At 38.6% G+C, this 15363-nt stretch overlaps 1 protein-coding gene across 3 annotated transcripts; it reads left to right on the top strand.

Moving 5' to 3' along the window:
• Positions 1-433: 433 nt before the first annotated feature.
• Positions 434-14870, top strand: LOC144639322 (epoxide hydrolase 4-like). Of its 3 annotated transcripts, XM_078498640.1 has the most exons (12): positions 434-664; positions 3422-3555; positions 4739-4809; positions 5552-5630; positions 6243-6294; positions 7108-7120; positions 8998-9063; positions 9390-9441; positions 10301-10384; positions 11244-11405; positions 12861-12934; positions 14235-14870. In XM_078498640.1, the coding sequence occupies exons 1-12, from the start codon at positions 529-531 to the stop codon at positions 14323-14325; spliced, it is 1014 nt and encodes a 337-aa protein (XP_078354766.1). In that variant the 5' UTR covers positions 434-528; the 3' UTR covers positions 14326-14870. The 3 variants fall into 3 exon arrangements, with proteins under 3 accessions (XP_078354766.1, XP_078354765.1, XP_078354764.1); XM_078498639.1 differs by lacking the exon at positions 7108-7120 and having other exon boundaries at positions 6243-6307; XM_078498638.1 differs by lacking the exon at positions 6243-6294 and having other exon boundaries at positions 435-664; positions 7056-7120.
• Positions 14871-15363: the final 493 nt, after the last annotated feature.

Genomic DNA, 15363 nt, shown 5'->3' with positions numbered 1-15363 from the left:
CTTATACGTAAACGTCTAGTCTTTGGCCCGGACTGTACATTAATTTTCCGATTCTCCCAAACGCCCACGGTTACGCCAAGTGAGAACCATTATACAATACAATACAATAGAATGCAATTTTATTGTCCATACGTGGGACGAGGTCTCCCTCAATGTCCGAGCCAGAGGCTCATGTATAAAACGTAGGACTAAAATTAAAATAGACTTAATTATTAATTTATTTCTATATAACCATTATTAATTTATTTCTAATGTATGTTTTGATATTTAGTGTTTATTATTATTCGCGCTTACATAATGTAGCTTGAGAAGAAACCGTTGTTGTTACGACGTTTGTTTGAAAATAGTACCTCTGGCACCTTCGTTCCAAGATCCCATGAGAAAGTCCATTCCCTATTCTTTCCTTTTAGATCCCAGGCTTTCACTGCCATCATAGAGCAAACAACAAGGGAGCCATTTTGGGACCTTTGGACTGGGAGTTCACCTCTGCACTTTGTGGAACGGTTTGAGGGCTTGCACGATATCAGAATGGTGAAACAACTGTTACAGAGCTTGTTTGTGTACAGTCTTGCTTTATTTTATGGTTTCCTGGCGTCTTTAAGACTGTTATGGCAGATCATTCGGAACTTTGGAATTCCACCAGGGCTCAAGAAGAGAGAAACTCGTAAGCTCTATTCTGATCATTTTTTTACATTCCAGTTTCGTCAATTGCTCGATTTCTTTTATTAATTGAGTTGTTCATTTACATGCAATCTTAAAATATTAACCGCAACATAAAGTTAAGTACCGTAACGTATCCTTATTTGACCCTTAAAGGCATAAATTTTGTGGTAAGGTTGGCTTGTTTGTCGATTTATACCCGGCCACTTATTTACATGTCATTGAATAAGAATAGAACCTATTGTGTTATGCCTCGTTCTACAAAAGGTCCCGACACATGTACATGAAGTGGCCGGGTATTCTGAAGTTGCTCCCTGTTTAATTCTACTGTAACTACTCACAGAGTGAAAGTCCATATTTTCCCTTAAAAGACTCTAACTCTTTGCACTGTTTTGTGTTAGCCTGCGAACAGGCTCCCGAGTGGGGTTTTTACGCGAGCGAGCGAGCGGAAGAGCGGGGCCTGAGGGGAAGTACGGGGGCGCGGGAGCCTGTGGGCAGTCTTTTAAAAACGCCGATCCATGATACCAGATTCTGGTATCATGATCTGATTGGTCAGAACGCTAATTTTTGACAACTGAGTGATGAAAAATAGTGGCATACACAACACGCAAAAAAGTCAACCGACTTGCGTGTGGTTAGATATGCAGTAAATCTACATGAATCCTACATTTATATTGTGGTGCAAATGTCACACAACGAACAAAGGAAAGAGGCGAAAACCCAAAACATTGAGCTCAAAAGACTAAACGCCGTTAAAATTGATGCAAGATACATATCCTTAGCGACAGTAAATAACGTGTCTCTAAAACAAAGCAATAGCTTTGCAAATAAAGCTACGCAGTCTCTGGCTAAACTGGACAGAAATAAATATGTCATCCGTGATAAAAAGCAACACACATTGCAACACTATAAACAGCCGGACCCGGCCTTGCAAAATAGAATGCAATAATAATAACATATTCACGGAAAAATCTGTGTCCTTCCAGAGCGAACATTTTTAGAGCTTAAAAAGATCTTGCGTTGAATGAGCAAAAACCGATAGCAAAATTAATACAGAGGTGTCAAAAGTATAACGGGAAACGGTGCAGATCTATCATCTCTACACATCTGCTGAGCGGCGTCTTTCGACTCTACTATACTAAAATCGCCTTCTTATAATACAAGTGACAGAGCATGGTGCCCTTTCTAAACAACTTTGAAGCGTCAAAAAAATTGGACAACAAATCCATTTTACCGAACGGCTTATTTTGTACAAAAGTCACGAAGTAGGAGTCTGTGTAAGCCTGACATCTGTTTTTTGCTAGGTCTAATTACCCTACTGACAGATGTGTTACAGGATCCATTACAAGTGGGCGGATGGGCGGAATCAAACAAATCTACAGCTCCCCCTCAGGCCCCGCTCTTCCGCTCGCTTCGCTCGCGTAAAAACCCCACTCGGGAGCCTGTTCGCAGGCTAGTTTTGTGTATACAAGCCCTGGGGAGTTGGAGGGAACTCCCACATGCGAGAGAACAGGGATGCTTGATGTTTCACTTATATAGGGGTGTGATTAAGGATTTTGTTCTCACTAAGCAGTGGCGGATCCAGACCTTCAGATAATGGGGGGGGGGGGAGGGGGTAATCATTCAGACCATAGAATAAGGAGGGCACTCTTGAAAATAATGTTCTTCGGCCTACAGGCCTCTTTTTGGGCATGTACTAAAACCTGAAACAACGAAACGAAACCACCGGAACGAAAAAACCGTTTCCGTTTTGGTTGTTTCGGCGGTTTCGTTTTGCTCGTTTCGGTGGTTTCGCTCGTTTCGGTCGTTTCGTTTCGGTGGTTTCGTTTCGTTGTTTCGGGTTTTAGTACATGCCCTCTTTTTGTTTTAAAAATTAGGTGGGGGCCCTCCCCTAGATACGCCACTGCTAAGGGTGTTCTGGAGAGAATGCCAATATTTTTAGCCAACAAGGTTTCATTTAGAGTTACAAGTAAAGAAATATCAAATGCTGTCCAACTTGGGTTGGTGGTCTAGAGACTGATCAAGTATGAAAAAAGGATTCTTTTAGCCATTAGGCTAGAGTTAGAGGATAAAAAAGTTTTGTGAGGTCAACATCTATAGATGGCATCACATATGACACCCAGTGTCATGTGTGGGTTTAGTTTATTGTTAAATTGCTATATTTAGAGAGGAAGCCTCATCAGCTCTAGCTGGTTTTCATGCAGGTCCCCTGTCCAGGTCGAATTGGAATTTGGAAATGTTGGTTTTTCTGGAGGGAGGAAAACCGGAGAACCCGGAGAAAAACCCTCGGAGCAAGGCGAGAACCAACAACAAACTCAACCCACATATGGTACCGGGCCGGAATCGAACCCGGGCCACATTGGTGGGAGGCGAGCGCTCTAACCACTACGCCATCCTGCTCCCCTGTTTTTGGTTCTCATCCTTCCTCTGAGGGTTTTTCCGCGCGTTCTTCGGTTCTCCTTTCTCCTAAAAAGCATCATAATTCGACCCGGATTGAGGACCTGCATGAAAACCATCAAGAACTGATGTGGCTTCCTCTCTAAATAAAAATATAGAGCCACGCCCAGATTAGTCTCCTTGGGGGGGTTTAAATTAATTTTTCTGACAAGCAACACTGCCCCTTCATATGGGAATTCCTCTCCCCACTTTCCCAGGATAATTTATAGTCAGCATCAAATCGACTGGTGGTGATTCCTTTCTGCATGTTTTTTTGACAGTTTATAAATAAAGTATTTAATGTTGCCGATTTATTTACCCATAGCTCCGTCATGCCTTCTCAACCCTGAGCTTGGAGAACACAACTTCCTGAGAACAGCTTCAAATTTAAGAATTCATTATGTGGCTAAAGGTGATCCAAGCAAGCCACTTATGCTGTGCTTACATGGCTTTCCTGAGGTTTGTTTTTGTCAGTTAGCCATGTGTTATAGTTTCATACAAGAGGCCTTCCAAGGGGGAAAGCGACAAGCGACATGACCCTGAATACCACACAGGAACATTTTAACAGCGACAGGCAACTTTATTACAGCACTGAAATGCGACAGCAACACTATAGGGTAAAAAACGCCAGCGACATTTACAGCTGTAAGCTAGGCGACATGGGTTCTCAGAAACATGCGACATTGCAAAATAGATACCCCCCTTAAAAGGCCTCATAAAAAGGTTACCATTGTGTCTGCCATTTTGCTATAAAATTAAATGGTATCTTCAAATACGTACAAGGAGCCATTAGTCAATTAATGCCTAGCCTCACGTAAGTGAAGGTAAAAAACTGTAAAAAATGTACAGAATTATGTTGTGTATAGTGCCCATGCACAACTTATAAGCGCTGTTAATGCCCTGTTTGGAAAATGTCCAGCTGACAATGCAAGAAACAACATTTAGAAAGATTGCGATGAGGATTATTTTGTAGGACAGGGCTCCACACTAATCAAACATCTTCAACAACACTTTTCTTGCAAACTTGGGAGACGCCGTGCCCTAATGGCTAGTGTGTTGGACTCCAGAGTGAGCGGTCTGGGTTCAAGCCCTGGCCAGGGTCATTGTGTTGTGTTCTTGGGCAGGAAACTTTAATCGACAGTGCCTCTCTACACCACGTCCGAAGTATTCCAAAGACGTTCCGAACATCTCCCAATCCCAGTACGTGGAAGTGTTTTGCTAAACACGACCTCGTTCTTAATGCTATTTTTCGTCAAAACTCTGTCATTTCGGGGAAGGTATCGCCATTTACTCATTTTACATGGTGTTTTATTTTCTCACACTGGTTTGAGATTACATTTTTTGGAAAATGTGTCGTTTTAGGTTGTAATAACTCACATTTTTCGACTAGGCGTGAGAAATTGGTTCGTAAGCGTGAGTTGGCATGAAATTGAAGTTTTCAACACGTAGGCGTGAGACTCACGCCCAAGGCGTGAGAGTTGGCAGGTATATATTGGTTAGGGGAGGTCGATTTGCTGGGGTCTTATAACTGGAATGTTTTTTCCATAGCAAAAGAGACTGCTTATAACACTGCTTATCAGAGGGATCAACTGAGAAAACTCATTGATTATTGTCTGTTGTTTATTATCACATTTCTTTGTAGTTCTGGTATTCCTGGCGATTTCAGTTGAAAGCCTTCAGTGATAAGTACAGGGTGGTCGCAGTGGATATGAGGTAACTAATGCATTATGTGCTGCTCCTTAAAGTGCAAATGTCCATGTCTTTCCCAAGGAGGGTCATAGGAAATTCCTATTTAAGGCCAGGTTTCAAAAGCCTTAAAGTTTTGAAAAGTATGTATGAAGCTGATCGGAAATTTCCAGAGGTGTGGGCAGGGTTCAAACCTTCCATTGGAGGGGTAGAATAATTTTGGTAACAACAGGTTTTGTAACAAGAGAGAATTTTCGTGCACTCACAGGTTGAAAGTTATGGTCAATGAGAGTATAGACCATGAAATTAAAATGACATAACCTCTAATGCATTGCAAGACAAAATTTCTTAAAGAGATTTAGCTAAGACTAAAAGCACCACGCCTTGGCTGTTTACTTTGCCCTTTAATCAAATCTGAATATACTGACCATGGATAGAAAAAATGTCTTGAGCCTGCGATCCAATGAAAAACCATTTCCTGGTATGATCAGTGGTCAATGTACTATGAAAGAAAACACGCAACCTCAATGAGTTCAACTCCTGAGCCTGTGTTATGGTCATATGATGCTAGTCAGCAGATACCTTGTTTTGACAGCTGTCAATTGAAAATAGTGTAGGAAAACTTAAATTTTTTTCATTTTAATATGGTCATCATACCAGGAATATGTTTGTTGATTATAATGCTAACAGCAGATGTTTTGTCTAAAATGCACACACCAGATATTATTTTACGACATCAATGGACACTCTTGATGTTTCTATTTTTTAGGGGATATGGAGAAAGTGATCACCCAAAAGGACGAGACCAGTACAAGATGTCTTACTTGGTTAATGACGTCAAAGAAATAGTATGTTGGAAATTTTGTGCAATTAGTTTTTCAGGAAGTATCCCATTCCCTTCTAACAGCAAGGAAGAACATTGGGAATTTTTTAGAGGGGAATCGGGGATGTGGGTGGTTTCAAATGCCAAAGTTTTAAATTAAGGGAAGTAAGAAGCTAATTCTGGAATTTCCAGAGGGGTAATGAGGGAAGAGTTTGAACAAAAATCCTTTTTACTCTGTCGTTGGGCTATGCTTATTGTACAGTTGCAGAAAATATCCATACCAACCCCTTGGAAGGTCATGTGAAATTCCAAGGGGGTGGGGGATCTCAAAAGCCAAAATTTATAAAGGAATGTATGGGGCTTGACTTGAATTTCCAGAGGGTTGGTGGGATTCAACCAAAACTCCTTTCATGGGAGGGGTGTGGATATTTTCTGGAACAACACATTATATTTTGTTTATAATCTTTATCTTAATAATCATCTGTAAGTACTCTGTTACTTCTGCTTCTATACTGACAGAAACACATTCAGGGTTTGTCGCTATAACAGAGCTCATAGCGAAAATTATTAAACCTGTGTCAAGGGGGGGGGGGGGTTGGTGGTTAGGTCTCATCTAATTGGTGGAATGTATGTACAGGTCACAGCTCTGGGGTACAGTTCCTGTGTGTTGCTGGCCCATGACTGGGGAGGTGCCATTGCATGGTAAGGGAATTAATAGTAACAAATAATTCCTCTTGTGTTGTATTATTTCCAATCTGACTTAATAATCTTAATAAATCTTGTTGACTATTACCGTAATTTGCAGAGTTAATTAATCAGCACTTGTCAACAATGATTAAATTGGAAATGATACACTAGCAGTGATGTAGCTAAGAAAACACTATGTCGGCTCGTTGACAAGCCTAGCTGGTTTTTCTGGCCTAAGCAGCTCTATAAGTTTAGCTAAGTCTTTGTTATCCTGCGAAATTTCAGCCAGATTTAAGTTCTCTTTCATTCAGTAAAATCAGCTGGCAGCTCACCCTTAGCGACATCCCTGCACTAGTGCAAAGAGAAATTATTTATTACAATTTCCTTACTGTGCAATGAGACCTCCCCAGTCATGGCTCAGCCTCGCTTACTTCTGCATCTAAACAAAAACAAACACGTCACGGGTTTGTTGCTGTAACAGAGCACTTAATGAAATTAAAACCAGTGACAAGGGGCCCATCTAATTGAGATAGGATAATATGCAAGCCAGCGAGGCATGCGAGCCATGTGAGCCAGAAATCCCTAATCCCAATAAAAGGTTAAACGCAAGCTACCTTTAAGCTAACTGAAGGCTAACCAGAGTGCTATTTAGGCTAACCGAAGTGCTATTTAGGCTAACTGAAGTGCTATTTAGGCTAACTGAAATGGCTAACATGGCTCGCAGATTATCCGGGCCCGTCTAATTCATGGATTGTATGTGCAGGTCACAGCTCTGGGTTACAGTTCATGTGTGTTGCTGGCCCATGACTGGGGAGGTCTTATTGCATGGTAAGGGAATTGTAAAAATAAGATACTGCCTTGATATCAAAATATGTTAGCCAATCAGTGAATTAGTAATGAAATAAATAATAATAATAATAAAAACTTTATTTATCCTGAAGGGCCAATCAGTGATCATTAGATCACTGGTATAAACTGGCGATCAGCATTAAGTTTAAAATACATCTATTCTTAAAATTGTAGAAGATTTATATATATACATATTAAAAATTTACATTAAAAATACATTTAAAAAAAAATACAAATATACTGGAGTTTATGTATCAAATTCAAGCATTTAAAAAGAAGAGAAGAGCAAAGAGCAGCAAGCAAAAAAAAAAAAAAACAACAAAAAACAAAAAAAAAAAAAAAAAAAAGAAAATTGAACCTAATTTACAGTACATATATGATTTATACGGTCCTGTTCCATAAAATGCTTAAAAATGTGTGTCTTAAACTTAGATAGAGTGTTTAATTCTCTCATTTCCCTTGGTAATCCGTTCCATTCTCGTGCAGCGTCACACTTGAAAGTAGACTGACCCATTTTCGTTTTAGATGGTGTGACGTTTATAAGTGTTGAGTCTTGAGTGTTCTACCGTGAATATCTGATCTCTTAACAAGATATCCCTCTAACTGGTGCGGACAGTTAACATTGTGTACGATCTTAAACACCAAAAGAAGCTTCAAAAACCTCCGTCTACTGTCTAAGGATAGCAGAAATAGCCTGTTTCGCATATCCTGTGAGCACGTTCTGCGATTCGCAGCAAGAATAATACGCATGGCCTGATTCTGTAATCTCTCTAAGCGTCGTGAATTACTCTTTCCACAAACACCCCATACGATACACCCATAATCTAGGATGGGTAATATAGTTTGTTTATAAATATTTAGAAGCACTTGTTGGCTAAGAAAGGGCGCGATCCTGTTTAACATTTTGAGCTTAGGATAAATTCTGGATGCAATATACGTAATGTGCTTATTCCAGTTTAGGCAACTGTCCATATATACACCTAAATATTTGCAATGTTCACTTTGTTTCAACAGCTTTCCGTCAAGTGTCACTTGTAAGTCACGGGTGTTAGCTACCGAATGCCTTGATCCAACTAGCATAGCCTCGGACTTTTTATGGTTGCTGATGAGACCGTTGCGGCGTAACCAAACGCTTACTTGATTAAGATCATCGTTAATACACTGTTCAGCAGCACCAACATCATTGGAACTTGCATGAAATTCAGTGTCATCGGCATAAAGAATTACGTCGCTGTTTTCACAGGCACTTGAAGTTCAAATTATGAAGTTCAAATTATGTATCATAAATTAATGACTTAGGTCATCAGTAATAATATTAGTCTTGTGCAATTGCTCTTTGTAAACAGAACAATAAATTATTGTTAAAAAAATAAAGAAATGCATTTTAGGGAAATTTTAAAATTAATAATGGCCAACGTAACTTGGTTAATGCAATGAAAGAAAGGCAAGAGTTGTCTGAGGTGATAGTTGAGGGCTACTCTAGCTTCTTGAGTGATTAAACCTCCCAAGCGCATTCGAAAGTCAATAGTGCATGCTGTGGCATTAAACACAACTTGTGCCAAGGTTATTCTCTGAGTTTCGACGTAACATACGCAGTTCTCTGATGAATGTATTCTTGATAATGTAGCGTTTCAAATTTGTAGGTGGAAAATTGAAAAAATTAAAGTAGAAAAACTCATGTACTTGGTGCACTTTCCCTTTTTCTGCATTGACGCTTGCGCCATGTCGCATCACAACACTGCACATGCTCAAGTGGAAGGTATTTGTCTGTGTCCTCCCATGGGCAAATAGTAGATCTATGCTAAATGAACCAAAAAGAGCCAACGTACAGCTAGAATGTACGTTTTTTTTTTCAGGAACGTGGCGCACATTTATCCAGAACTTGTTGACAAGCTGATTGCATGCAACATTCCACACCCAAAGTAAGTAAATTCTCAGGTCCTAATTTCAGCGTCAAGTCTTTCGTAGGTTTTTTTGTTATGAGACTTAAAACGTTTTGCTTTTGGCTAGTTTCTCTGCTGGAATATTGCTCTCCACTTCTTTAGTAAAAGATGACAAAATCAACCACCTAGCTACTTCAACAGGCAAAAGCCACCACTTCAACACTTTCTGACAACTGTATTATTTTATTTATTAACCAACTGCTTTATTTAGTTAGATATTTATTAACCAATCAGTGAAAGCAGCAAGTATATAAATACTTTATAATTTAATAATATAAAAACTTACAATTTTTTGCTTAAATCAGATGCTTTGCAAAGTGTTTGGAGACCTCTAAAAAGCAATTCCGTGCTTCATGGGTAAGAAAGGACTTAAAATTATTGTAAAACCAAGATAACATGTAGTGTCAATGCAAGTAACTGAATATAATTTCCAGCTGTAATGGCAAAAATAAAGTTACCAAAAAATAATGAGCTCACAGCAGGAGGCAGCATGGCCGAGTGGTTAGAGCGCCGGACTTGAAATCTGGAGGTCCCGGGTTCAAGACCACTATCTGGATTTGTTCTTGGTTGCCCCGAGCTCAAATCCTCGGGCATGCTTTGTAAATAGCCAACTGGTCTGCCTCCTGCCAGTTGGTATTTTTAACCATGTTATGTTTATTTAATATATTATATTTGTTTCATAAACACGGCCCCACAAGCTTTTAGCTTTAAACACAAACCGTGTATAAATAAAGTTGCTTTACCTTTTTTTACCTTTTACGGTCTTGGTACAGTTACCGTAAGACGTTAGAATTAATTGAAACTTAAGCTCTCAAGCTGACCCCTTGAGAGAATTTACATTCTCCATATTGTAGTGAAAATGGATGTTTCAAGTCAGTTTAAAACAAAACTAACAAATGTTCTAAGCTTTTAATGAGGTTTGACATTAAGTTTCTCCAGGATGATTTAAAATTTAATAGCTTTTTTTTTCTTTTTTTTTTTTGTTAATAGCTGGTCAATTAGAAAAATGAATAACAGTGAGATATTTCAAACAGTAGACAAAAATTAATGTTACCATGCTACGAGTAGATTTTTAGTAATTAACTTTTGCACTTATTGCTTACTTTCAGTAGAATCCTGTCTTCAGTGCTTTAGTTTGGTCAGCTTGAAATACCTGCCATGTATTTGTTTGATAAAAAGTTATGCCAACTAAAATTTGTTGTTTTTTCTTTTGCAGTACATGTTTTTCTTTCAGTTGCCTTATCTTCCAGAGTTCATGCTTGAGAGAAATGACTATGAATTGATAAATAAAGCTTTTGAGGTAACTAAATTATGGCAAGTATACTTCTACACTATCAGGTGCCTCACGTGGAGCTTTAACTTTTCCTGCAAGCGAAAAATGTAATCTAACCCCTAGTGAACCAATAAAAAGTAAAAATGTTTACACCATAGCGCTTTAGTGAATTAGCAGCTTAGAGGTTTAGCGGAAGACAAGTGCATTCTGCACTAAAATGGGAATGGACTAATTAAACAAAATAATGCAGATGATTTAGATTACAGCCACCTCCCACGTTGCGACACCTCACTATTACGGACACCCTGTTATTACAGACAGGAGTTTTTAAAAGTAATTATGTTAAACAAGAAGTTCCGGTATAAAAGGGGCCTGGCCTGGCCTTTTCACGCCCAGTTGTCAGTCAATCATCAAAGTGTAAACAACTGGCAAACAACCTGCGTATTTTCCACAACTGTTACTGATAAAATGTGTTTCATTTTCGCTAGGAATATTCTGTTAAACGTTAGGGAGTTATTTTTCATATTTTTGTCAATAATATATCTTGGTTTCATGAGATTTCAAAGCCTGTTCAGCTTGAAGGATGCTCGGCACCACAACGTGCCACGAATGCAAAGAGTACAAATTTGCATTTCGCGCCCGAGAAGTGTGAAATGTGGGAGGTGCCATCCCTTTTATAGCGGAACTTCTTGTTTAAGTCCCGGTGAATAAGAATTACTGAAAATAACTCCCGCTACGACGGACTTTCTCTATTATGGACACCAAACCATGGTCCCTTAGGTGTCCTTTATAGTGAAAGTTGATTGTGTTTATGTGTATTTTCTAACTGTAGTCAGTTGGGATTAGTTTGAGGTTAGACTTAAATATCCATTATCTTGTCATTCAGAAAGTGAACAACTTTACGGAAGAAGATACGGAGGCATACAAGTATGCGATTTGCCAGTCTGGGTTTAGTGGTCCCTTAAACTACTACAGGAATGCCATGTCATCTGATCTGCCGCGAGGACACACCCGAACAAAGATCAAGGCTCCAACTCTTGTGGTCTGGGTAAGTAATACCAATCCAGAGTGAGCTCTGCATGGGTGGGGAGGGTTGGGGATGGAGGGGTGCTCTGTTGGGGACTAACAACCCTACCCCACCCCATCTAATACTTTTTTTATCTACTCCATCTATGACCAAGTTGTTAAGACAGAATCCGCCAGGACTTTAAGTATTAATTGGACACAATTATTTACCAAAATTATTTACATCTTATTGCAAACTTCTGTGTTACCGTTTCAAATATCTTCTCAAAAAAAAATTTTTTTCTTACAACACCATATGTCGAAAACAAATTTCGAAGTTCTACTGAATCGCTTTAAAGAAGATTTTACAAAATTACTACACGTGAAATTTTACATTAAGTTTTCATGGTTCTTGTGAAAATTCCTTGTGAACATTGAGCTTCATTTTCTCAGGCTCTGATAAGAAATTGTTGTTGGTGTTATCACGGATATGACTTTTATTTGCTAATGTCAGGAGGAATTAATCAATGTTTAGGGAAATTATCATAAAATAGGACCTTTGCACTTTTAGAGTTACATTCATCGGGAAACTGTGCAAATATGAGTTTTACAGGCAAACAGCGATTTATATGCTTAAGTAAACTACTTTTGTACTTTAAGTAAATAACCGCGCGTGTGGGTTGTCGCTGTTTAAACTAGGGTTGTATTCAAGGGGAGAAATCTAAAAGAAGTTAATTTCAATTTTCATTTAGTCCATTACCGAAAACAATTCGAATTTAGACAGCTTTCTAGGTTGAATATACATTCGACAGATGTATCTTTTTGTTTTAGCTTTTGTTCATAATTGAGTTTGGTTAGTTTACGATTTCAAATAAGCCGTTAATTTCATGAAGCGTTAATTTCCTATAATAAGGTATGTTATGTTACGTTACTTTCTGTTACGTTATGTTATGTTTGTTATAGTAGATACCTTATTACATGAAATTTTCGCGACACGTTAATTTCGCGATTTTGAGGTGCACATATTTCGCGACACTTAAATTTTGCGATTTTGCGAAAACTTTGTGTTTTTAATCACTTTAATTTCGCGTTTCTGAGTGAGACGCAATTTACATTTTCTTGGCAATATATTTTGATATGCCTTTGAATTATATAAAACGACTTCATCGAAGGAACAATAAAGTCAAAATTAACAAAAACGCAGGGGAGACTTAATCTCGGCAATAGCAACAACAGAGCAGTTCTCAAAATGTCTACAAGTGAGTCAATTGACGACACCAATTACATTGATTACTGATATATGCGAGTCACTTAAACTTCGCGTCGTGTTATGTTCGCGACACTTATTGTTCGCGTCACTTTATTTTCGCGATTTTTTTAGAATCGCGAAATTCGCGAAATTTAAGTGTCGCGAAAATTTCATGTAATAAGGTACTTATATCGTGGCGTACTGTCCATCTTCAAACAACAACAAGTCTCCGCGTTTTTGGTTTTTCAGGGAACAGAAGATGTGGCACTTATGAAAGAAACCTTGATAGGAACGGAGGAGTATGTTGAAGACGTGACCATCAAGTAAGGCGTTTATTCTTGGTTGTACAGTCGAAGCTCTCTTAACGGACACTCTCGTAAGCGGACAGCTCTACTTACGGTCACTTTGTTTGAAACCCTGTTTTAACTCCCATACAAACTCTGTATTTTTACTTTCTCGTAAGCGGACATTCCCGTAAGCGGCCGCGGACACTTTCAGAGATTACGACTTACACTTTTTCTTTGTTTTTAAGCTTCCGTATAAGGGACACCCCAAAGAAAATCCAATTCAAACCTCCTAAATTCCTAGTACAGCAGTAACACTGTTCAGTTATCTTTATCATATCGTAGGGTTGTACAGTTTAGGGCGCTATAAAACAAATGTCATTTAAAAACGGCGATATTTTTTTTTGTATTTTCAATACGGTACTGTACTTTTGTTAGCTGGGTAAGCTCCCATAAGCGGCCATCTATCCCCTACACCTCTTAGTGGCGGCTTATAAGAACCATTCTCGTAAGCGGTCAGTTCCAGTTACGGACACTTTTTTCGCATCCCGAGGGTGTCCGCTACGAGAGCTTTGACAGTACAACAAACAAACAAACAAAACAACCAAACGAACCAAAAACCTAGCTGCATACAGCTCATACGGGAACTCGATCATTTCTGACAGTGTTGGTAACTGAGGGGGAGGGGGAGGGAGTGGGACAGTGACACGCCATACCTTGTATGACTTGTATTGCAGTTGTATAAAAGATCCTGTTGGTGAGATCGTGAGAACATCTTATTTCTTTATATAAAAAGACAGGCAACAAGTTAACACTATCTGATTTTCCTCAAAATTCTCAAAACTATGATTTAAAGAAATGTGTGGTAATGAGTAAGGAGAACTTGCGACTGTCAGTTAATAGTCCGGTCCTACGTTAAACGGACGGTGTCTAGGCTGAGTTTAGTGTCTTATTTTTATTTAGTTTTACCAAATACTCGTTGTGAAACTTAATGCTAGCGAAGAAATTAATTCTATAGTTCTTAATGACAAAACCGTAGTCTCAATACAGCCTAACATGTCTCCCGGGCGTTATAATCAGTAAAAGTTGCAAACCAATAAGATTAACTTTGAAATTGTTTACCTAACACTATTTCAAAAACCATATCGCAATCCGTTTTAATCTTCTACAAAATTTTCCATCCGTACTTTTTTTTGTATTTGCTTTGTTGCAGTAATGTTCCTTCATTGTTTAAAGTGGTTATTTTATATTTCATTCATTTTGAATGACATTTTCTAATGTTTAAATTTGGCTAAAATCCGTGACAGTTCCTAAAGTAATTCTTTTAATTTTTCAACAGATATGTTGATGGAGCTAGCCACTGGGTTCAGATAGATGAGTACGAGACCGTGAATAAACATATTCGCGATTTCCTAAATGCTCATCCCTGAGAAACTCTCAAGAAACTGGACTGGATCAAATCAAAGATGACTGCGTGACTCGCGTGACTCGCGTGACTCGTGACTTGCGTGACTCAACGCGAGAGCTATGGCATTTGACAAAGCTGTCACGCAGTGGTGCATGTGACAAAGAGAAATCTGATTTTAAAAATTTCCCTTGCCAAAATATAAAAGAAGAAGTAGATAATTTGCTAAAGCTCTTAGTTAAAAAGTTAAGTTATTAGTAACAAAACACAGAAGCTTATAACACCTTCTGTTAGAGGTTGTGATTTTTATAGAAACAGCACAGTACAGCAAAGCTTTATGTAGTTATATTTAACGCATTACATTTGTCTGGTTTGTTCGGGATCCAGCCCGAATTATGAATGTTCCAACTCCGAAGGGGTGGAAAAAGATTAGCCACAGATGTAACAGAATAGTTGTTAACAAGAGAAAATATTTTCTCTTGTTGTTAATAGGTCTGCCTATGATTTACATGTAACTTTGCCGAGTAGAGCAAATTAAGAAATGTTAAAATACAAACTATGGTAAGCAAGCAGGCGTTTTATTTACTAAACAGGCCATAGCTGGTGAAGGGAATTTTCCACGCTAGTTACGAATTGCATGAAAAAGACTCTGTCCATTCCGGAATAGGAATGCGGAATAAAAAAGTGCGCTTTTCACATTCTTCCCATTCTCATCCCAAATTGTGAATATGAAATATGCACTCTTAGTTGCATCCAAGCCGCGCATGTCTCTCCCTTGATTTGTTTTAGAAAACCAAATTAATTTTTACACACTGGAACAATGGTTAGCTTTTATTAGTGCCTCCTTCCAGAAGAAACTATTTTAACAATAGATCTATAAATGGGTTGAACCCATATGTACGGCAGGGATAGGGAGAGTTCCAAGGACTCTGTGCGTATTTCTGCTGTCCAAAGTCGTTACTGGCGCACTTAGCTTTGAACTGTTGACAAATAATTGTTGTGCCATCTACACGATCAAATATATTTGTCACAACAATTGCCCATGTAAACCCGTCTTTAAAGT

The sequence above is a fragment of the Oculina patagonica genome, chromosome 14 (assembly GCF_052425735.1).
Source record: "Oculina patagonica isolate OP01 chromosome 14, crgOcupat, whole genome shotgun sequence".
Taxonomy (NCBI): Eukaryota; Metazoa; Cnidaria; class Anthozoa; order Scleractinia; family Oculinidae; genus Oculina; species Oculina patagonica.
This window is presented reverse-complemented; position numbering and strand designations above follow the sequence as displayed.

Bases quoted from the DNA above. Each gene is read 5' to 3' on its own strand.
- LOC144639322 (XM_078498640.1), top strand. From the start codon at position 529: ATGGTGAAACAACTGTTACAGAGCTTGTTTGTGTACAGTCTTGCTTTA. The intron at 4,810-5,551 runs GTAACTAATGCA...TCTATTTTTTAG, and splicing joins GTGGTCGCAGTGGATATGAG to GGGATATGGAGAAAGTGATC. The intron at 10,385-11,243 runs GTAACTAAATTA...CTTGTCATTCAG, and splicing joins TGATAAATAAAGCTTTTGAG to AAAGTGAACAACTTTACGGA.